At 47.2% G+C, this 22,028-nt stretch overlaps 1 protein-coding gene across 8 annotated transcripts in view; it reads right to left on the bottom strand.

Annotated features, from left to right (window-relative positions):
• The window catches only part of TET3 (tet methylcytosine dioxygenase 3), a 111,515-nt gene that overhangs the window by 8,081 nt on the left and 81,406 nt on the right, over positions 1-22,028 (bottom strand). For 7 of the 8 annotated variants that reach the window (XM_068564360.1, XM_068564362.1, XM_068564361.1 and 4 more), the window contains 6 exons: positions 16,667-16,760; positions 9,037-9,245; positions 7,738-7,888; positions 4,602-4,691; positions 3,950-4,087; positions 372-708 (listed from right to left, as the gene is read on the bottom strand). In XM_068564360.1, coding sequence (XP_068420461.1) covers positions 372-708; positions 3,950-4,087; positions 4,602-4,691; positions 7,738-7,888; positions 9,037-9,245; positions 16,667-16,760 — 1,019 coding nt within the window. The remainder of the gene's footprint in view (positions 1-371; positions 709-3,949; positions 4,088-4,601; positions 4,692-7,737; positions 7,889-9,036; positions 9,246-16,666; positions 16,761-22,028) is intronic. The other variant, XM_068564363.1, reaches the window with a different exon arrangement.

Genomic DNA, 22,028 nt, shown 5'->3' with positions numbered 1-22,028 from the left:
CCACACCTGAAAACCCTGCCGCAGACCACGCGCCTGGCGCCTTGGTACTTTCCGCAGACCCGCAGCGAGGAGAGCGGGTGAGCCGGGGGGACGCCCAACTGCCCTCTGGGAAGACAGGGAGACTGCCTTCATTTGGCTCCCAGGTGCCTCCCATCTGGCCTGGTTTCCCGGGGCTGCTGCAGCTATGGCGCTGACTGACAAAATTAAGATAACTGATGGTCCAGGTGGCTGAGAGACACCCCCCCGCCCCAGTACTTTTCTGTATGGAATTCTATCTCACGGCAGGAAGAGGGGTGGTAAGGGAGCCGTCCAGGGCCCCCCCACCCAACAGTGCCCGTGCCACCCCTGCCGGGCACCCTCTCCCCACACACCTGGGTCAGTGGGGATGCCAGCCAGCTCCAGGGCCTCCTGCTTGATCTTCTCAGGAGTGCTCAGCTTCTCCTTCTGAACCTTCTTCTTCTCGGCTGCCGCCTTCCTGGCTTCCAGCTGCCGCTGGCGGCAGGACTTGGCAGGCTCCGGCAGGCGCCGGACCTCGCGGGGGAAGGCGGTGAGCACCTGGATGGCCCCGCTGCCCACCTTGGCGTTCTGGTTCTCCTCGCTGCCAAACTCATCCGTGTTGGCCATCTTGTACAAGGGGAGTACGTGCAGCTGCTCGTCCTCGGGAATCTTGCCCACGCAGCGATTGTCTTCCTTGGTCAGGGTGCAGACCTGCCCCAAACAGAGAGACGGGGAGGGTGCATGGGGTTGGGGTAGCCAGACACTGAGGGGGAGGGGCTGAGCATCCCGCACACAAGGCCGCCCCTTCCCCACACCGTCCCAGCCCCAGCTATCCACTAGTACTCTCTGGAGCAACTGAAAAGCGCATTTGTCTTGCTTTAGAGAGTAACGGAATCACCAGCGTTTAGAGTCTGCTCGACAGTTTTCAGAGCACATCCATTCACTTTGTCTAACAAGGCTCTGGGGGGATAAGATGACCGGCCCAGGGTCACACGGCCAGAAAGGGGCCAGGTCACGACTGGGAGATGTGCTCTGCCCTCCACTGCCATCATTGCCATTACATGTCATCACACAGACCTTGGACCTTCCACCATTATCCTCCTTGCCTTCAACACTCAGCCTCCTTTTGCCCTTAAAATTGAAAATTATATGTGCTGGTTGTAGAACATTTAGGCCAGCACAAAGGACATAAAAATTATCTCCATAATCCCACCAACTAGAAATAACCCTTGTATATACTTGGTCATATATACACTCACTTTTTAATAATTAAATAGGATCACTTATATTATGCATACAGTTTTAGAATAACTTTTTTTCTTAACACAGTATATTTTCTTTCATGTTAAATATGCTTCCCCAATATGATTTAAGAGCCACACAATATTATTCCACTGTATCAATGTGTTAATTTAACTAATCCCTCATGACCATTTAAACCTGTTTCCCTATCACAAATAATACTTTTATCCTTTTCACTGAATTTTCTAAGATACTTAATTCCTTAGAATAAACACTGTAAGGTAGAACCGCCACATATTGCCAAACTGCGCTCCAAAATGATTATCATCAGTGTTTCACTTACACTGGCAGAATGAGTTTCAATTTTCCTATACTTTTGCTGATACTTTTGCTATTAATTTCTTTAAAACTTTTTGCCTGTTATCAAAATGTATCTCGTCGTTGGTATGTGTTTCTCTGATTACTAATAAGGTTTGATTGATTTTTTTCTCGTTTACGTTTTACTCTTATATTGACTATATTTTATTTTCTGTATTCCTGATGTTCTGGCATTTGGGGCCTTGATCCTGGAGGGACTGTCCCTCCCCTAAGACTAGCTAATTCCTATAGATAGCAAATGATCCCCTGCCAGTGCAACTTTGATACACAAACCAACAAATCCAGAGTCCCCACCCCCAACCATCTCCTTTATAAAATTCTCACACACCAAGCAAATATTCTCTCTGCCTTAAATCACCCCAGGGCTAGGTATTGACAACTAGGGACCACCTCTATAGCCCAGAGCCTGCAGAAATTATTCAAACTATCCATCCTAAACTTATTCAGCTTACTTATCCTACCTTGCCCATTCCTTTCTACGAAATCCCCAGTAAAGCTCTGGGCTATTCTCTCCCCTCTCTGCCTCCTGACAAACCCTACTGCTGCCCAGTAAGCTGCCAAATGAGCACTCCAAGGCTGTAAGTGTCCTTATCCTGGGGCCACTGCACGAAGCTGTGCTGAGGACGCCCTCCCTGTGGTTTATAGAGCAGTACGAAAGCACTGCCACCCATAGGAGATCAGTCACACAGCCTTAGAACACGCTGCCTATATCCACCGACCAGCAAGTTGTCCACCACGTATTCTTGAGTCAAGAAAAGCAAGATCCTGGAACAGCACGTACACATAGTGTGTAAAATGTATACAACTGTGCACACACACATACACTCAGGTGTCTGAATGGGTGGTCATCACAATGCTAACACAGGTTACCTATGAGATTTCAGGCGTTTTTACTTTATACTTTCTCATATTATTAAAATTATTTTTTACAATAAATAATTGTTTAATTAGAACAAAAAACATTATTCATTTTTGGAAAAAACTTATTTTTCACTCCAAACTCCAGAAGCTCTGGGATCCAAATAACCTCCCTGTGCTCCTATCTCTCAGTGCCCCATCCTCCTTCCCTGCCCCTCTCCTAATCCTGGAGGGCCCACCCTTCTTTCTCTGTATTTCAGCTAGAAACCCTCACAATACAGTGTAGACAGAAGCCTGCCCCATCTTGCTTCTCATCCTCTCTTTTCCATCGGCACTCACTCTTCTGGGGCCTGCATCCAGGCTCATGGTCCTAACTATGAACTCAGCGCTCTCCAGTCTCAAATTCATTTCTCCAGACCCTCCCTCTCCCCTGCCTACTCTACATCTCCACCTGGACATTTAGCAGGCATCTCAAAATAGAATTATTGATTTTCACCCCAAAACTGGTCTCTCCTGATATTCTACATCTCAGTAAACACCAACACTTGGCTAGTTGCTCAAGCAACTCACACATCCTAGGTCCACCCCATCAGCAACGACTCTCAGCTATGCCTTCAAAATCAACCCACAACCTGTCCAATTACTCCCCACGCCCCACCCTCACTCCTGCCCAAGCCCTGTCACCTCTGGCCTGAACAAGTGTCCCAGCCTCCTACCTGGCCTGCTTGCTCTGATTCTCCGCCACCCACCCCTACCCCAACATATTTTATTCTCCATCTGCAGGAGCAAGAGAGTGCTTCTGACTTTATAAATGAGATCTTAGGGCTTCCCATCACACTTAGAGCACAACCCACAGCCCTCCCAGCTTGCCATGCTCCCTGCGACCTCACCCCTCCCTGCCCCTCTAATCTCACTCCTCTGAGCCTTTGCCTGTGCTGGTCCTTCTGCCTGGAGTACCCCACCCTCACGCATTCAGTCCCTTACTTCCGCGTCTCTGCTCAGGTGCCCCTCCTCATACAGGCCTCTCTCCATGTCATCTAAAATAGCATCTGCTGTCATTTCATCCCTTACCCTACTTCATCTTCTCCTCACAGCCTTCCTTGCTACTGGACATTATATCACATTTTTGGGCAGCACTCTGTCCAGTTTATTCCCCGGCATCTAGAGCAGTACCTGAGGCACAATAAACATTTGCTCAATGAATGAATCAAAAGGTTGTTTGGACTTAAATCCAAGTGCTCAGAGAGACCTGGAGCCACACTTTAGAGAACTGGGAGACACTGGGTGCCCAAGAGGCTGCATTCTGCAGCACCCAAGCCAGCCTTGCCCCTGCATTTCCCAGAGAAGTGGGCAGGAGCAGGCAGTCTGGCAGGGTCCCTCCCTGCCTTGAGCCCACCTATCTGCAGAGAACAGGTGTGCGCCCTCCCAGGATCGTCTCGCAGGTGGGGCTGTGACAGGTCACAGGCTTCCTTACCACCGTGCACCCGTTGTAGAGGTTATGCTGGTCCTTGTGGGCGTGGGCACAGAAGTCCATGCAGGCCGTGACCCCTGAGAAGGGCCGCCCTTCCTTCAGCCCCAGGCGGCAGTCAATCGCTATTTCCTCATTGGTCACCTGTGTGGATGGCCAAGGACAGCTGCTCGAGTGACCTGAGGTGAGTGGCCCTGATTCGGCATGGGGGAGGCCAGGTCTTAGAGGGAAGGAGGGAGGAAGGAGGTTAAGGACCACAGCCATCTTGTACTTGGGCTGTAGGAGGGAGGTTTTCTGGCTGAAGTCCCTATAAGGGGTTACTTCCTTCTGGGTTATCTCAAGTCCTTCTCACCTCGTCTATGGGGTGCAGAAGTGACAGGTGAGAGAAACTCAAGCCTCCCTAGTAGAAACCACAGCAGAGGAGGTGGAGGATTATTAAGGGGAGAGAGACAAAGACCAAGGATACAGGAGAGACAGCCTGGGATGTGGTTAGCTTGGTGTAAACAAGGGGTCTTAACAAAGACCTTAACAAAGATCACTGCTCTAGCTCTGGCTGGGCTTTTCCCGTAAGGAACCCACTCTGCCGTTCCCCCACTTCAGGGAGCCTGGGCAGAGATGTGGGTGACATGTGGGCACAGAACAGCCCAAGACCCAGTACCTGGTTCTGATAGGCCTGGGGGGCCAGCCGCTTATACAGGGGAGCAACTTCGGTGGCCAGGTCCTGGAAACTCTTCCGGAGCACTTCTTCCTGTGGACAGAAGAACAGTCACACACCTCCAGAGCAGCCCTGCCTGGCAAACTCTGCACACTGGAAATTGACCTCCATTCTAGAACCACTGCCAGGTTGCCACTGGGAAGGTAGGAAGTAAGGAGCCATCAGGTATCTTTACGGTGTTCCCTCTGGGAGGGGTACGGTGCCAGGTCTGTTTTAATGCTGGAGACGCTGAAGCTCACCAGGAAAGACACTGCCTGAGGGTCTGGTCACCCTGACTACTAAGCACCTGTTCTGCCAGGCTCCAGCCCAGTGCCGCTCAGAACACCTAGAACAGGTTCCTGCTCTTGCTAAGCACTTGCTCAACACCCTAGGTCAGAGGTGTGGGATGGCAGGCATGTACAGGCACGAGCCGCAGGCGTGGGTCCTTCTTGCAGTGGTCCAGACAGGTAAATAAAGGCAGGGACGGGTGGGTGACGCTTGTGCTGGAAATCCCACAGCCAGCCAGGCCCAGCGCCCATCACGAGCCAGGCACACAGCCAGACTGCAAAGTTCTGTCCTTTAGACCCGCACCATCTCATGTGTTTAGTCACAAGCCACGTGTGGCTATTGGAATATAAATTCATTTTAATTAAAATTAAATAAAAATTTTTTTTAAATTAAAAAGTTTTAATTAATTTAAAAAAATTTTTTTTAATTTTAAAAATTAAAAGAAAATTCAGCCCCTCCACTGCACTAGCCACATTTCAAATGCTCAGTGGCTACATGTGGCTCCCATGGCTGTGTGTTTTCTACAGAGAACATTTCCATCATCACAGAAAGTTCCACTGGATAGTGCTGCCCTCGACGAAGCAGCAGCCCTCAGACTGGCAGAGAGTTTAAGGTATCTGCAGCCTCTCTCTGGCTCTCTGAGGGTAACAAGTTGGGCTATGGGGGCTCCTAGCTAGCCTTGAGCACAGGCATGAAGAGTTTATGGAGAAGAAAGAAGAGGAAGAGGGAAGAAAAAAGGTACCAAACTCACAGAATTAGAAATGGAAGGGTGAGACCAATGGCTCAGCTGTCTGTCCAGCAGGGCGGCCAGAGTTGCCAGCCAGCCTCGCTGCACCTCCCTGGCTGCCTTCCAGATGCTGCCACCAGCATAGTGGGCCTGAAGCCAGCACAACACGGGGGTGAGGCTTGTGAGCTCTGGGGAAACACAGGCCAGGGTTTAAATGCTGACTTCATCATCACTGTCACATGGCCCTGGGCAAGCCATTTGCCTCGCGTGTAAAGGGAGCAGTAGTAGCGCCTAGATCCTCAGGCTGTCATGAGATTAACTGAGACACACGTGAGGTGCTGGGCAGAGTACCCAGCACTTAGTAAGTGCACAGGAAATGGTAGCTGATGGAACAGGGAAAGTATTTGTGAGAAATTAAAGTAATTATTTTCATTCATGGTAATTCCTAGTTCCTGGTGGCACTGGGACTCCTCCATTCATTGAAGCAACTGCATTTGCTGCTTCTGGGGGAGGCCAGGCACTGCCATAAATCAGACTCTTAGACTAGGTCGTGTAATAGTCAGAAAGCTGGGCTTTGAGGGGAAAAAAGGGGTTCTAAATTTGGACATGCTTCCTTTTATTTCTGAAAAGCAAAGCTTGGAAGTCTGAGCATAGAAATTTACATGTAGTGTAAAAAAAAATGTGCCCCAGGACAGTCCCTGTCCCCTGGAAAAGGGGGAAGCCCTTCTGGTAAAAGGAGCTTGGAGAGGTTTGGAAGGTAGAGACTGGGATCAAGGTACTGCCTGGATCCAGTACCCCCCTCACAGTAGCAGAGACAGGAGGCAGGAGGCAGGAGGCAGGGAGGCAGGAAGCAGGGAGGCTGGAGGCAGGAGGCAGGAGGCAGGGAGGCAGGAGGCAGGGAGGCAGGGAGGCAAGAGGCAGGGAGGCAGGGAGGCAGGGAGGCAGGAGGGGACATGACAGAGAGCCCACTCAGGCCTGTGCCTGCTTTGCATCTGGACTCCAAGTGGAGACCCCCTCAGGATGGTCCTCACAACCAGGGCAACAGAGAAGTGGCAGAGTGGGAGGCGACCTGACCTGACGCTTCTGGTTCCCAGCCCAAGCTCGGTCTGCAGAGGAGACCCTGAGGCCCCTTGTCCTGCTGTCACTGGGTTGGGGAGGAGCTCTGGTGGGCGGGAGGAGGCCTCAGGCCTAGTGGCCATACCATGTGGATGCCAGTCCAGTGCCCAAGGACCGTGCCAGGCCCCCAGCAAGGAGACACCAAGGACCTGGACAACTGGACAAGTGCACAGAGATGTGGGCCCAGCAGCCAGGCAGGATGAGGGACACCTCGGGACGTCCAGCATTGGCCAGAAGGTGGCCTGAGGCCCAGAGGCCCCTCTTTGTGCCACACCTCACACCCAGAAAAATGTCTTGAGAAGAATGGAGGGGAGGAATAACCCTTTAAGAGGGTCAAATTCTTTTTTTTTTTTTTTTTTAATTTTATTTATTTATTTATTTATGGCTGTGTTGGGTCTTCGTTTCTGTGCGAGGGCTTTCTCTAGTTGTGGCAAGCGGGGGCCACTCTTCATCGCGGTGCGCGGGCCTCTCATTATCGCGGCCCTCTCATTATCGCGGCCTCTCTTGTTGCGGAGCACAGGCTCCAGACGTGCAGGCTCAGTAATTGTGGCTCACGGGCCTAGCTGCTCCGTGGCATGTGGGATCTTCCCAGACCAGGGCTCGAACCCGTGTCCCCTGCATTGGCAGGCAGATTCTCAACCACTGCGCCACCAGGGAAGCCCCAAGAGGGTCAAATTCTAATGAGGAATCTGAACATTTACCTTAAAGAGACTTTTCTAAACTGCAAGAGTCTGAGGTACCTATAATTGGTAAGTCTAATTTTTCACTCATCGTATCCCTCCACACTACACCCCACATACCTTATTTCACTGCAAGATAAGGTCAGTTTAAAAAAAAAAAATGGAAGTTCCATTTTCTACACATCTGAGTCACAGTGTGCTAATCCTACGTCCCACTGGGACTATTAAAGGCAGCAGGTGGAACAGGGTGAGTGGGAGGGTCCCACGCTCCCTGTGGGGCTGTGCTCACCTCTTTGGGGTTGTCTCCCGCGAGGCGGAACTTGCGAGGAGTCTTGCTCCGAGCATATTTGCAGCCATTGAAGTACATGCTCCAGGAACAACCGAAGGAGAAGGAGGCACCACAGGTATTTGGGTCTTTGCCTTGGCAAGCGCAGGTACGGCTGCAACATACATCACATGTTAGGCACACAAGGCACATTTTTAGTTCTGGAATTTTCCCCCTCCCTCTGGCTTCCCAGTGACGGCCATGCCATCCTTCCCTGCCCTCAACTCCTTTCCCAAATCTCTACCCTTGTGGGCAGATAATCAGCTCTGAGCAGCCTGTTTGGCTCCCACCCCTGAGCCTGAAGTCTGAGAGTCTGCTGCGGGGAGAAGCACACGGGTTGTCTGAGATGGCTGGGAAGGATCTAATCAAAAACCAATAACGTTTACACTTTGCCTTAACTCTAATATCTTGACCAGCTCCAACACAGACCACACAAATGGGAATAATGTGAACCACATGCCTGCTTCTTGCAGGCCCAGGTGCTGACAGGCCTTTAAACAAATGAACACTGACTTTACCATTCAACACTTAATAAAATCCAGAAACAACCCAAATGCCCTCCAACTGGGGAATGAATAAACAAATTGTGACACACCCACACAGTGGAATACTACTCAGTGGTGAAAAGGAATGAGCTACTGATACACACATCCATAGATGAAACTCAGAAACACGGTGCCCAGGGAAAGAAGCAAGACTCAGGAGGCTATATGCTTTATGGTTCCATTCATATGACACTCTTGTAAAGGCAACCCTACAGGGACAGGAAACAAGATTTGTGTTTGCCAGGGGTGGGGAGAAGCGCCTGGCTATAAAGGGGCACGGTGGAGTCTGGGGGGGTGATGGAACTCTTCTATATCTTGATTGTGGCAGTGGCTACATGACTGTAAGCATCTGTCAAATTCTCCAAACTGTATACCTCAAAGGATGAATTTTACTGTAAGTAAAAATATCTTAATTTTAAAAATGGGGGAGGGGACCCTATAAGGGTAGGTCTTGTGAATACCACTGATGCCTTATATTAGCAGGGCACTCACACTTTTCCACACTTGTTACCACTATTAGAGCCTCAGAGTCAATCTGGGGCGGAAAGCAAAGCTAAGCTGAGCCAAGAGACCCTCCCCAGCCAGGGCCAGACCCCAGGCCAGATCCGTAGGTAAGCATTCTTTCCACCACAGTCCTAACTCTGCAGGACACACAGGGCCCTGACCCCACTGCCCCACCCCTGCCCACTGGGACTGCCCACTGGGACCGTCCACATACTCATCGTTGAGGCCACATCTCCGGCTGGTGGGGTTCCCGTACTTCCGGAGGGTATCGGTGAGCTCCTGGTAGAGGGTGTCTCCAAGGCTTCGGGGGATGCCCTCCCAGGCCAGGATGAGGATGACGATCACGGCATTCTGGCAGTGGTGGCCCGCCCGGTGCCGCACCAGGCAGAGCAGCTTCTCTTCCAGCGTGTGCCTGCGGATCACCTGCAGGGAGGTGGGGCGGGGGTGCTGTGAACCACAGGAGCCGGGCACCCATGCTCCTCTGCACGGATGCCACAGCCCCTCACCTCTGCCCAACAGACCTGGGGGTGCAGATCTTTAGGGCAGTGTACCAGGGGCGTCACACCTTGGCGACAGCAACCGCACAGGCTAAAGGACCATTATAATTAGGGAAAGAAAAACATTAAAGAGCAAAATAAAAAAATAATTACTACAAAACCTAAGTCATTGGTGATGTATACAGACTTAGGGATAAGAATATCGAGTTGGCCAAAAAGTCCCTTCGGTTTTTAAGTAAAAATAAAAGACATTTTTTATTTTCACCAAGAACTTTACTGAACCACATATTCACCCTTTTGTTCCACTACCTTCTGCCATTTTTCAGGCAACTTCATAATTCCATCTTCCTGAAACTTTTTCTTTTTGAGCAAAGAACTGTTCCAGGTGCCTTTCACAGTCTTCCAGGGAATTGAAATTTTTTCCATTAAGAGAATTTTGTAAAGACCTAAATAAATGGAAATCCGAAGGTGCAGTGTCTGGTGAATATGGCAGATGAATCAGAACTTCCCAGCCAAGCTGTAACAGTTTTTGCCTGGTCATCAAAGAAACATGCGGCCTTTCATTATCCTGATGGAAGATTATGCGTTTTCTGTTGACTAATTCTGGTCGCTTTTCGTCAAGCGCTGCTTTCAGTCGGTCTAATTGGGAGCAGTACTTGGAATTAATCGTTTGGTTTTCAAGAAGGAGCTCATAATAGAGGACTCCCTTCCAATCCCACCATATACACATCACCTTCCTTGGATGAAGACGGCCTCTGGTGTGGTTGGTGGTGGTTCATTTCACTTGCCCCACGATCTCTTCCATTCCACCTTATTGTACAGTATCCACTTTTCATCGCCCGTCACAATTTGTTTTAAAAACAGAATGTTTTCATTAAGTTTGAGTAGAGAATCGCACGTGGAAATACGGTCAAGAAGGTGTTTTTCACTTAACTTATGTGGGATCCAAACATCAAAGCGATTCACATAACAGAGCTGGTGCAAATGATTTTCAATGCTTGATCTGGATATTCTGAGTAAGTCGGCTATCTCCAGAGTGGTATGACGTTGATTGTTCTCAATTAATGTCTCGATTTGATTCGTTATCAACTTCAACAGGTCTACCCGACCGTGGAGCATTGTCCAGCAAGAAATCTCCTGCACGGAACTTCACAAGCCACTTTTGACACATTTGATCAGTCACACCACCTTCTCCATACACTGCACAAATCTTTTTTTGCGTTTTTACCTTCCTTGAAATAATGAAGCATAATATGCCAAAAATGTTGCTTTTCTTCCTTCCATCTTCAATATTAAAATGGCTACACAAAAATTCACCAATTTTGATAAGTTTTTTTTTTTAACGCACTCTGATATGACAGCTGTCACAATACAATCCAACAAAACCGTTTCGAATGAAGTTAAAGACAACTAGACGCTACTAGAGCCAACTGACAGAAAAAACCGAACGAACCTTTTGGTCAACCCAAAACATAGATAAAATTATAAGCCAAAATATATTCAGAGATTTTTATGTTGTCCTAAAACATTTGCAGAGAAAACGGTGCATATCTGTATGTTTTTAGTTAAAAAGCAAGAGCCTTGATGCTGTGGAAAGCAGTTTTTGGTAGTTCCTCAAAAAGTTAAACAAATATAACCAGGCACACCTAAGAATACACCCAACGGAACTGAGAGTAGGGATTTGGACAGGTACTTGTACCCCCATGGCCAGAGCAGCATTACCTAGGAATAGCCAAAAGGCGGAAACAACCCAAATGCCCGTCAACTGACGAATGGATGAACAAAATGTGGCATGTCCATTCGATGGAATATTACTCAACCTTAAACAGGAACGAAGGTCTGACTCGTGCTACAACATGGATGAACCCTGAGAACACTATGCTAAGTGAAGCAAGCCAGACACAAAAGGACAAATACTGTATGATTCCACTTATATGAGGTACCTGTACGTGTTAAATTCATAGAGACAGAAAGTAGAATGGTGGTTACCAGGGGCTGGGATGGCAGAGAGAGAGGGTTTGGGGAGTTATTGTTTAATGGGTATAGAGTTTCAGTATGGGATGATGAAAAAGTTTTGGAAATAGACTGTGGTGATGGTTGCATAACAATGTGAATGTAATTGATGCCACTGAATTGTACACTTAAAAATGGTTAAAATGGCAAATTTTATGTTATGTATATTTTAGAAAATTAATAATACCAAAACCCACTGAACTATATACTTTAAATGAGTGAATTGTATGGTATGTGAATTATACCTCAATAAGGCTGTTTAAAAAAAAAAAAAGCACGGGCCTTGGGCACTGCTCTCCTCTTCACTCATTCCCTAAACACCGTCCTGGCTCACACAAAGATATGTTAAGGCAAAGGGTCCAGGAGTGGGGGATGAGGTGGCTGAATCTCCCCCCAGAATCCCAGGGAATTCTGTGACTAGATAAGATGTGGGGACCTGTGAAGAGGGGAGACAGGGAAGGGCTCTGAGTGGCAGGAGGAGGGACAAGGACTTGAGGCGGGGCTTCTACAAAGGACTATAAGCAGGGGGCTCACTTATACACATAGCTACATGCTTTAGAAAGGGGCGCAGACAGTCGGGAGAGGGGTGAAATGGGGAGACCACTGACGTAACACAAGCAAAACAGATAAAGTCGGAACTAGAACAGTGGGGAATGAAGCAGGAAAAGGCATGGATTCTAGAGACCTTTAGGAGAAAGGGGACTTTGGGACCACCTGACTATAGGAGCTGAGGGACAGGGAAACGTCTTAAATCACCTCCACGTTTTGTGGCGCAGAAAAGTGGGTGAGTGTGGGCAGTGTTTCCTGGCAGGTTAGCAGGGAGCATGCTGAGGCCAGAGGCACTTTGGAACACTGGAGTGGCTATTCTAAGCAGCCCCAACAGAATGGGTCTGGAGGTCAGGAGATGTCTGGGCTGGAGACAGACTTGGTCATGAGTCCGTCAGTGCAGGGAGATGCTGAGAGAGCCACCAGGCAGGAAATACCAATAAGGAAAGCAGGCCAGATGTACAACTAAAGAATTGGGGGGTGGGTGGGAAGCCAGACCTCTCTCCATCGACCACTGCCTGGTGGGAATTCCAGCCGAGTGTACCTACCTCTTCCAGTTTTGCAAGAAGAAAACAGAAATCCAGATTTTCACATGAAATCTCTCCTTTTAAACACAGGAACACCAAATTCAATTTTTAAAATTGTAGTAAGATATATGTAACATAAAATTTAGCATTTTAAGTGTACAGTTCAGTAGCATTAAGTATATTCACGTTGTTGTGCAAACTATCACCAGAACTTTTTCCATCTCCAGAACTTTTTATTTTGCCAAACAGAAACTCTACACCCGGGGCTTCCCTGGTGGCGCAGTGATTAAGAATCCGCCTGCCAATGCAGGGGACACGGGTTCGAGCCCTGGTCCGGGAAGATCCCACATGCTGCGGAGCAACTAAGCCCGTGCACCACAACTACTGAGCCTGTGCTCTAGAGCCCGAGAGCTGCAACTACTGAAGCCCACGCGCCTAGAGCCCGTGCTCCACAACAAGAGAAGCCACGGCAATGAGCAAGCCTGCACACTGCAACGAAGAGTGCCCCCGCTCGCTGCAACTACAGAAAGCCCGCACACAGCAACGAAGACCCAACGCAGCCAAAATAAATAAAATTAATTAATTAATTAAAAAAAAAAAAGAAACTCTACACCCATTTACAATAACTCTCCATTCTCCCCTGCCCACAGCCCATGGTAACAACCATCCTGCTTTCTGACTCTATTAATCTGACTACTCTGGGTACCTCATAGAAGTGGAATCATACAGCATTTGTCCTTTAATGACTGGCTTTATTTCACTTAGCATAATGTCCTTAAGTTTCATCCATGATGCAGCATGTATCAGAATTTGCTTCAAAAATTTAAAGGACACCTTGTATGCTAAACAAAACATAAAACTGGGCCAAGAGTTCCTGTTCTGAGCCACAGCAATAATGGTGTCCACCACCCTCACCCTTTGTGGAAGCATCGATTACATCAATTTATTTATAAAATTGTTTTTGTGGCTCAGTAAATATATGAACATGCCATTAATCATATCCCTGTGTGATTGGCCTACTGCAGGCTGAGTCGGGCATTTCATGGGCATCTGCACACATCGTAGGTACTAGGGTTTCTGAGACACTATTGTCAACCTCTGCTCATTGCCCGGGCAGCGCATTGACTAATTGCACTCATGTGCAACACACGTTCAGAGCACACAGAGACACCCGACCTGTCAAAGTTAAGATTGAGGTCACGCCCTTTGGGTTTCCCAAGTGACAAACACATAAAGGTGACTAGGCATGAGCAGACAGCCCTGTGGAACCCTCGCAGGCCTTTGGGTACACTCAAAAAAGCTATAACAAAGCGGAGCTCCCTATCCACACTCTATGAAGGAACCCAGCAGGATGAAATACACAAAGTGCAGAAGTCAAAGGCCAACGTAAGGTGTGAACAAACCAACACTCGAGCACGGCAACACAGACTGTTCACATGCCATCACAGGATTGTAAACAAATCACCTAGGTTCTGGGCAGGAATTCCCTGAGCACTGAACCTAGAACAGCACCAGGCAGAGACTCAAATCTATTCCCCCATAACTCTCACCCTTGGTACTTAGTTCCAACCACTGGGGTTCCCCAGTAAGTCTACTCTACCATGCCCCTGAAGGGTCTTCAAATATCTGCCTTCTGACCTGTTACCTTTACAGGCTGGCGAAGCAGCATCTCCATGATTCTTCTACCAAAAGCCCATTTTTTCCGTCTGCAGTGTTTGCTTCTGGCATGCCTCTGTTTATTCTGAGCCTTTGGAATGCTCCGTGGGTCACTCCCTTACTCCCATGCTTGGTGACTTCCATACTTTGTACAGGCCACCTTAAAATAGAGACTACCAGCAGGCTCTCTGGGTAGTCCCCATTGCTTTCTTAGATCATTCTCTCAACACACATTTGCTGGGTATCCATGATGCACCTCAGCTTTGTCCCCCAAGATCCTAGCCGGTTAAGTCTAGAACTTGTCAGGTACACTGCTTGTAATGAAGGTATTGGTTGGGGGTTCAGGCTGCAAACACAGACATGAACCCCAGTTGGAAAGAAAACCCAGGCTCTAGACATGGGACAGGGGAAGTAGGGAGAGCCACAGAAGGCACTGTCCACCACAGGCAGCTGGATGCTGCCACTCCCCCGTGGCCATGGACCACTTCCTGCGCTCTTGATGCCATGCTGCCACCAAGGATAATCTGTCCTTCTTAGCATTTGTGGGTCACTTCCCCGGGGGGGCGGGCAGAGAAAGGGAACACCTGCCCCTTCTCTAACTTCCAAGGAGGTGGAACTCTAGATGAGCTCTACAACCAAAATACATAGGGTATTTGGTGGCTGTGTAGGCAAAAAATAAGAGAAGTCCACCACACTATGAGAGATGGCTATAAAAGAGGAAAAAAAAAAAAAAAAACCACAACTCAGCATGGCCTTTTTCTTGCCACTGTAACAGTTCTATGATCTACCACTCTTCTCATAAAAAAATTTTCTTTCCTCTCTCCTTTTATCTTCACTCATCAGATATAGAATTTCCTCACCTCTCTGTCACTATGTATTCCCTTCTATCTGAGCTTTTCTTTCAAAGCTGGCATCCCCCACCAGACTTGGTGATACCCACAAGTTATTCCAACCTTTGGACAAAGCACTGTGCTACATGTGTCCTGCTCTGGGCATTTGTCCACAGACTCTGGAGGACCAAAGTTCTGAGGACCAAGTTCCTCCCCCGCCTCCATCATTCTGCTTCCCTCTCACAGCCCCAGAAACTGATCTCATGCTTTACCTGGGCAACTTCCTCCTCAGCCCTCAGCAGAGACATACAAGAGCTGGTCAAGAGCTAAAGCTTGACCACGGGTGTCTGGGGACTGGAAATGCATGTTCTCATCCTCAACACCATCCACATAGCCAGGTGTCTTCTTTCTTTAAGGTGCTGCTTCTGAAGCTGAGAAGTCCCTATCTCTACCTACGCCCCAAGGATCTCCAGTTTCTTGCCCAAGACTTTGGAATCCCTCAACAACTGCCTGAATTAGCAGGAGAGAGGGACAATGCCATTTCTCTAATAGGTTCTCTGGGGGGATAACACCCTACCGTGATCAGCCGCAGACATAGTCAACCTCCCACTGTAATGACCATCTTTCACAAGGGTGGGGACAACATGCTTCTACATACCTGTGAATACTCTAAAGTATTCCAGATTTTTCCAGATAATTCTTCACTACTGTCTGAAAATTGCTACAAATAGATATGTGGTAGTTCAGGTTCAGACACATTTTATTTTCGTTAAACATAAAGGTGCAAAGGCATGGGGTATAGACCAGATAAAAACAGGCATGTGCGCAGACGGACAGAGGATGACAAAGGTCATCTTACCACCATCCCTCACTCAAAGTGAGCCGTGTGTACGTTCACCCAGCCTTTTTGCCTTTGCCAACATGACTCTCCTCACCAGGAATGCTCTTACCTTCTCCTGGCCCATTTAATATGGCTCCACACATAGCCACCTTCTCTGGGAAACCCAGCCTGCCGGTCATGTCCCTTGCCCCTGAACTCTACAGCACCAAGTCTGCCTCTCGGTGTTAAACCTCGATTATTCAAGTCTCCATGACCTTACTTCCTGTGTCGCTACATCATAAGCAGCTTGAACACAGGGAAGGAGCCTTCTATTTTCCATGTATATTCTCCCTACCAAGCACTGAGCAAACAGCTACCTGATAACCTTGCTGCTGCTCTGGGCACTGGTTCTGCAGTGGTTCTAAAGTGCTCTATGAGGACTGGAAGGGCAAGGTCAGAAAACTTTGGGTGAAACTGGGGTCTGAGTCATTGACGTCCCCTCTACCAAGACACACAGGCTGCCTTATAGGAAACAGTGGCTCAGAAGTAAAACAGATGCAATGCTGTCCCTGACCCTGTCCAGAGGCTTAGTTCTTGTGGACAGGAGACAGGAACACCTGCAGCTCCAGGGCACACAAAGCGGGCAGAGGAGTCACAGGGACTGTGGTGGGGCTCAGCCTTGAGCAAGATGACATCTCCAGCTTCCGCTTCTCCTCCCTCCCTCTGCAGCCCTGAACCACACGGGCAGTATGAGCTGAGAGTAATGACCAGAGCAGTTCCAAGGCCAGCCCTGGACATCAGAGGCTGGCATTTAAACAAAGTGAGGACTAACAGCTGAGGCTGGGGGAAGATGACCCTAACCAGCACCAGACGCTGGCTCACAGCTCCCTGGACAGTGCACACGTCTGCCCTCCACTCCCCGGCCCAGCTTGGGCTGTGGAGCTTTGACACGTACCCACTTTGCGATGGGACAGCCCCGTGAGCTCTTCCCTTCCTTCCCCGTGTAGATGACCTTCTCGATCCGGATGGCTTTCCCCTTCTCTCCGTACCTGGAGAGGGAGACAGAAGGCACCATTAGCACAGCTGAACCCCAAAGGAGAGCAAGTCTTGGTAAGAAGGCAAGCCTCAGTGTGTTTCAGCTAGGGTTTCTAGTTACTGCGGGGCAATAGAGAAGGAAGAGGAAGATTTAAATGTTTATTCCGTGTGAAAGCCTCTGGGGACACAGCTCCACTTACAGACTCCCAGGGCCTCTGGTCCACCTGGCTCCGCTCTGTCCCAGGGCAGAAGGTCTCTGATTATTACCTCTGAGCACTCAAACCCAAGGCTCAACACAGGCATTTGTATCCAGCCCTGTCAGCAGAGTTAGTTATTTATAAATTCAGTAAAATGCAATAGACAAAAGAAAACAAATGGGGAAACCCTTATTATTCTCTCTCAACAATCCCCAACTGACATTTGAACAGATGAGGACAGATAGCTGAGGCCAGGGGGAAGTGACCCTACCCAGTACAAACTGGCTCTGAGATTCCCTTGGACAGTAAACACGTCTGGTTCCTGCACACACCCCTGCCCTGGCCCATACAGGTGTGCACACACTCAGGGATTCACCACATTCAGAGGTGAAGAAACTGTGGCCCCCAGAGCTGAACTGACCTGCCCAAGGCCACACAGCTACCTGGGGGCAATGGCGGTTAAAGTGCAGCCTTGGAGGTCAGAGAGCTGGGGCTTGAGTGCCAGCGCAGCACTTTCTTGTTACAGGACCATGGCCAAATGACTGAACTTCTCTAAGCCTCAGTTTCCTCATCTGTAAAATGGATATAAAAATGGTTCCTGTCTCCTAGGCTTGGGAAAAGATCAAACGAGATAATCCACAGGGAGTGCAATAAAGTACTCTGAAGTTCCTGGCATGAGGGAAGAGCCCAATAAATATTAATTATTCTTAATACTGTAAACATCCATCTTACTGAATTGTCTTATTTTTAGTAGCTTTTTAGTTTCAAGTACAATATTATATCATCTGCAAATACTGGTTATTTGCCACCTCCTCCTTTCCACTTTCCATGCCTCTATTTCCATCTCTTGTCTGTCTGTACTGGCCAGCCCCTTCCAAAGCACTAGCAGGCATCTTTGCTTATTTCTTGACTTTACTGGAAATGTTTCTAACTACTCATCCCTGGGCATGAAGCTCGCTGACTTTGGGATAGAGATAGAGACTCCCTTACTTTGAAGGGCTCTACTAAGCGTTTCCTGTTCTAAGGATTTTTTTTTTTTTTTTTTTTTGCTGCATTGGGTCTTCGTTGCTGCGCACGGGCTTTCTCTAGTTGCGGCGAGCAGGAGCTACTCTTGGTTGCGGTGCGTGGGCTTCTCGTTGCGGTGGCTTCTCTTGTTGCGGAGCACGGGCTCTAGGCACGCGGGCTTCAGTAGTTGTGGCACGTGGCTCAGTAGTTGTGCACGGGCTTAGTTACTCCGCGGCATGTGGGATCTTCCCGGACCAGGGCTAGAATCCATGTCCCCTGCAATGGCAGGCGGATTCTTAACCACTGCACCACCAGGGAAGTCCTCGTTCTAAGGATTTTTAATCAAGAATCGATCAATTTTATCAAATACATTTTTAGCAACTAAGGACATAGATGATTGAATGGTTTTTCTCCTTTGGTCAATTAACAAGGTATGCTATTTTAACAGACTGTCTAAATCAAACAATCCTTATATTTCTGTAATAAATCCAATCTGGTCATAGCATATTATGTTAATATACTATTTAATAGAGGATAATGTTATCATAGCTACTACATATTCTGTTTAACATATTCTTTATATAAATACATATATAGTTACACATAATTCTTTATCTCATCCACTCTACTTCTAGGAATCTCTACCTCAGACATAACTGTACAAATACACCAAGATTTAGGAAGAAGATATTCATTGCTGCATCAACAACAGAAAATTTAGAGAGAACTTAAATATCCAGTATAGGACTGGCTAAATAAAACATAATAAAATAAATGTCCATGCAATGGAAAACCATGTAGTCGTCAAAAAGGATTCTACAGAATTGCAGGTACTGACATGAAAGAAATTAAGTGGGGTGGGGGGTAATAGCTACAAACATGGGGATAGTATTCTTGATCCCATTTTGTTAAAAATTTCTCTATATACGTACGTGTATCTCCGTAAATGCTTAGAAAAAATAGTAACGTAAGTGTCAAACTTTTAAAAAATATTTTCTTCTAAGAAGGATAATTATTAGAGAGCTTTATTCACTCTAGACTTTTTAAAAACAGCCTTTTATAGACATGTTTTATTTTTGTAATTGGAAAAGAAAACAAATATTTAAAAAAATGCTGATCTAAGGTTTCTCTGAGTTCAATGTTCTCTATTTCACTCAGGACCTCAGGAATGAGGTGAAAAGCTGATAACTGCCACATTAAAATTCTAAGGCTATGTTAGTCCCTTATAGAATGTGTTTGGAGACAGGACTCTGGGGAGTTTATATAGCGTGGTCTGGCTCAAGAGGAAAAGACCAGATACTGCTGCTTTTGTTTGGTTCCTGGAAAACTTTCAGCTCCACAAGCATCTATCAGGAGCGCAGAGCCTGGGCACTCAGTGTGTCCCGGGGTCGCTGTGGGAAGAACAACCTGAGGTGACCATACTGTTCTCACTGGAACGGACAGGATATCGTGTTCCCCACAGGAGGGTGAGCTGAGGACACAGACTAGGGCTTTCTGACCAAGACCTTCCCCACCGTCCCATCCTTGTGAGAAATGCTTCCTGTAATGAACTTCATATTTGAGAGCAAATAAAAGGGCCAAGCACTGTCTGATCAGTTAGAATTTTTTTTTTTTTTTTAAACCAGAACTGTCTCTGTGTTTAAAGACAACCAACCAACTCTGGATTTAGTTCTTTTTTCTTAAATGTCTTACTTTCTGGCCTATCATTAAGAGGCTAGGATATAGGTGAACTCCTAGACCCTAAACTAAGTCTGGAAGTGTAGGCTGAAACCTTATTCTAAAGGGTAACTTGATCGTCTTAGCCAGTGATTCTCAAAGGTGGTGCTGGGACCAGCATCCTCTGGAAACTTGGGAGGAATGCAGACTCTTGGGTCCCATCCCAGACCTGCTGGGTCAGAAATCTTGGGGTGGGGCCCAGCGATCTGTGCTTTCACAAGTCCTCCAGAGACCTGAAGCATGTTCAAGCTTGATAACCGCTGATCTAAAGTTGTGATTCTTCAGGGTTACCTCTATCACACATTAATGAGACCAGTTCCCCCCAAACTCAGAGGATTTGCTGGCATGGTGTTGGTGCTTTCATTCCTAGAATGAACATTTAATGAACTCCTAGGCTGCAGAGAATCCCCTTTCCAGTTAGAGGACATGTGGCCCTGTGCAGCAGGCCATTCTCAGATATGGGTTTGAACACCTGACTCCAATTATCTATGACAACAAGGACCTGGGTACCCAGGAGGTATGGAACCCATTAACAAATCTGATAATATTTTAGGACTTGCTTTCAACCTCCTCCTTTCACAGTCTTTCCCAGATAAACTAAAAGCACCAACATCCCCTGGATTTCAGTTTTCTTCCCTCCTTGCCTTGGCCAACTCCTGGCAGTGGAGCAGTCCTGCAGAGAAAGGGTTGGGGGGGAAGTCTAGAGAAAGAGACAGCCTGGATCATTCACAAACTAGACCCCCTTCCAGGTGATTTTCAGCAATCATTCATTCCCCTCCTGTTCCAGAAGGAGCTTAGAAAGATGTCTATGTGATAAAAATAACAGGTGATGAAATCAGAGTAAAGGGGGAAACAGACATGATGCTGTTATGCAAAATGCAAACGGTGGGATCTTGTGCGTATTTTTAAGAGATAAGCCTAGAGCATTTCATCACATGAGAAATCAAGGAAGCTAATGAAGACCCCTTAGGGTCATGTCAAAAGGACTCAGGAGTGAACCTGAATAGGCTCCCACGGGCCAAAGATGAGAAATTACGTTCCTCCTAATGAGGATACACAAATCTGGCTCTAAGCTTACTAGCAGCCAACATAAAGATGGAAACACAATCTGTTCCATGATTTACAAGGCCCTTAAGATAAAAATAAACCAGTTGCTGAGGGAAAACACAAGTATTCCTGGTCTTGAGAGGAATTCCTCCCTTGGATCAGTTTCTGAAGAATCTACACTTGGCTGTTATTTTTAAAGCAATGACAAAAAAAAAAAAAGGACAAATCCCAACTTTATCATTATCTCTTAATCCTTGTTTCAAAACATACTCTTCCATAACTAAAAGTTATTGAGAGAGCTGTCTAGAAATCTTGCAAAATTGTTACCAAAAAACAAACACACATAAAAACTGTCCCAGATCAAACTTGTACATTAGACTCCCCTGCAGCCCTCAACCTGTAAACAATAGCGTCAAGATTCCTCACAAAATCGCTGGCCAAAAAGAATGCTCAACATCATTAATCATTAGAGAAATGCAAATCAAAACTACAATGAGGTATCACCTCACACTAGTCAGAATGGCCATCATCAAAAAATCTACAAACCATAAATGCTGGAGAGGGTGTGGAGAAAAGGGAACCCTCTTGCACTGTTGGTGGGAATGTAAATTGATACAGCCACTATGGAGAACAGTATGGAGGTTCCTTAAAAAACTAAAAATAGAACCAGCATATGACCAAGAAATCCCACTACTGGGCATATACCCTGAGAAAACCATAATCCAAAGAGTCACGTACCAAAATGTTCATTGCAGCTCTATTTATAATAGCCAGGACATGGAAGCAACCTAAGTGTCCATCATCGGATGAATGGATAAAGAAGATGTGGCACATATATACAATGGAATATTACTCAGCCATAAAAAGAAACGAAATGGAGGTATTTGTAATGAGGTGGATGGAGTTAGAGTCTGTCATACAGAGTGAAGTAAGTCAGAAAGAGAAAAACAAATACCGTATGCTAACACATATATGGAATCTAAAAAAAAAAAAAAAAAAGGTAATGAAGAACCTAGGGGCAGGATGGGAATAAAGACGCAGACCTACTAGAGAATGGACTTGAGGACACAGGGAGGGGGAAGGGTAAGCCGGGACAAAGTGAGAGAGTGGCATGGACATATATACACTACCAAATGTAAAATTGATAGCTAATGGGAAGCAGCCGCATAGCACAGGGCGATCAGCTCGGTGCTTTGTGACCACCTGGAGGAGTGGGATAGGGAGGGTGGGAGGGAGGGAGATGCAAGAGGGAAGAGCTATGGGGATATATGTATATGTATAGCTGATTCACTTTGTTATAAAGCAGAAACTAACACA

Source organism: Eschrichtius robustus, chromosome 15 (assembly GCF_028021215.1).
Source record: "Eschrichtius robustus isolate mEscRob2 chromosome 15, mEscRob2.pri, whole genome shotgun sequence".
NCBI classification, from domain to species: Eukaryota; Metazoa; Chordata; class Mammalia; order Artiodactyla; family Eschrichtiidae; genus Eschrichtius; species Eschrichtius robustus.
Note: the sequence above shows the minus strand (reverse complement) of the source record. Positions and strands in the feature narration are given on the sequence as shown.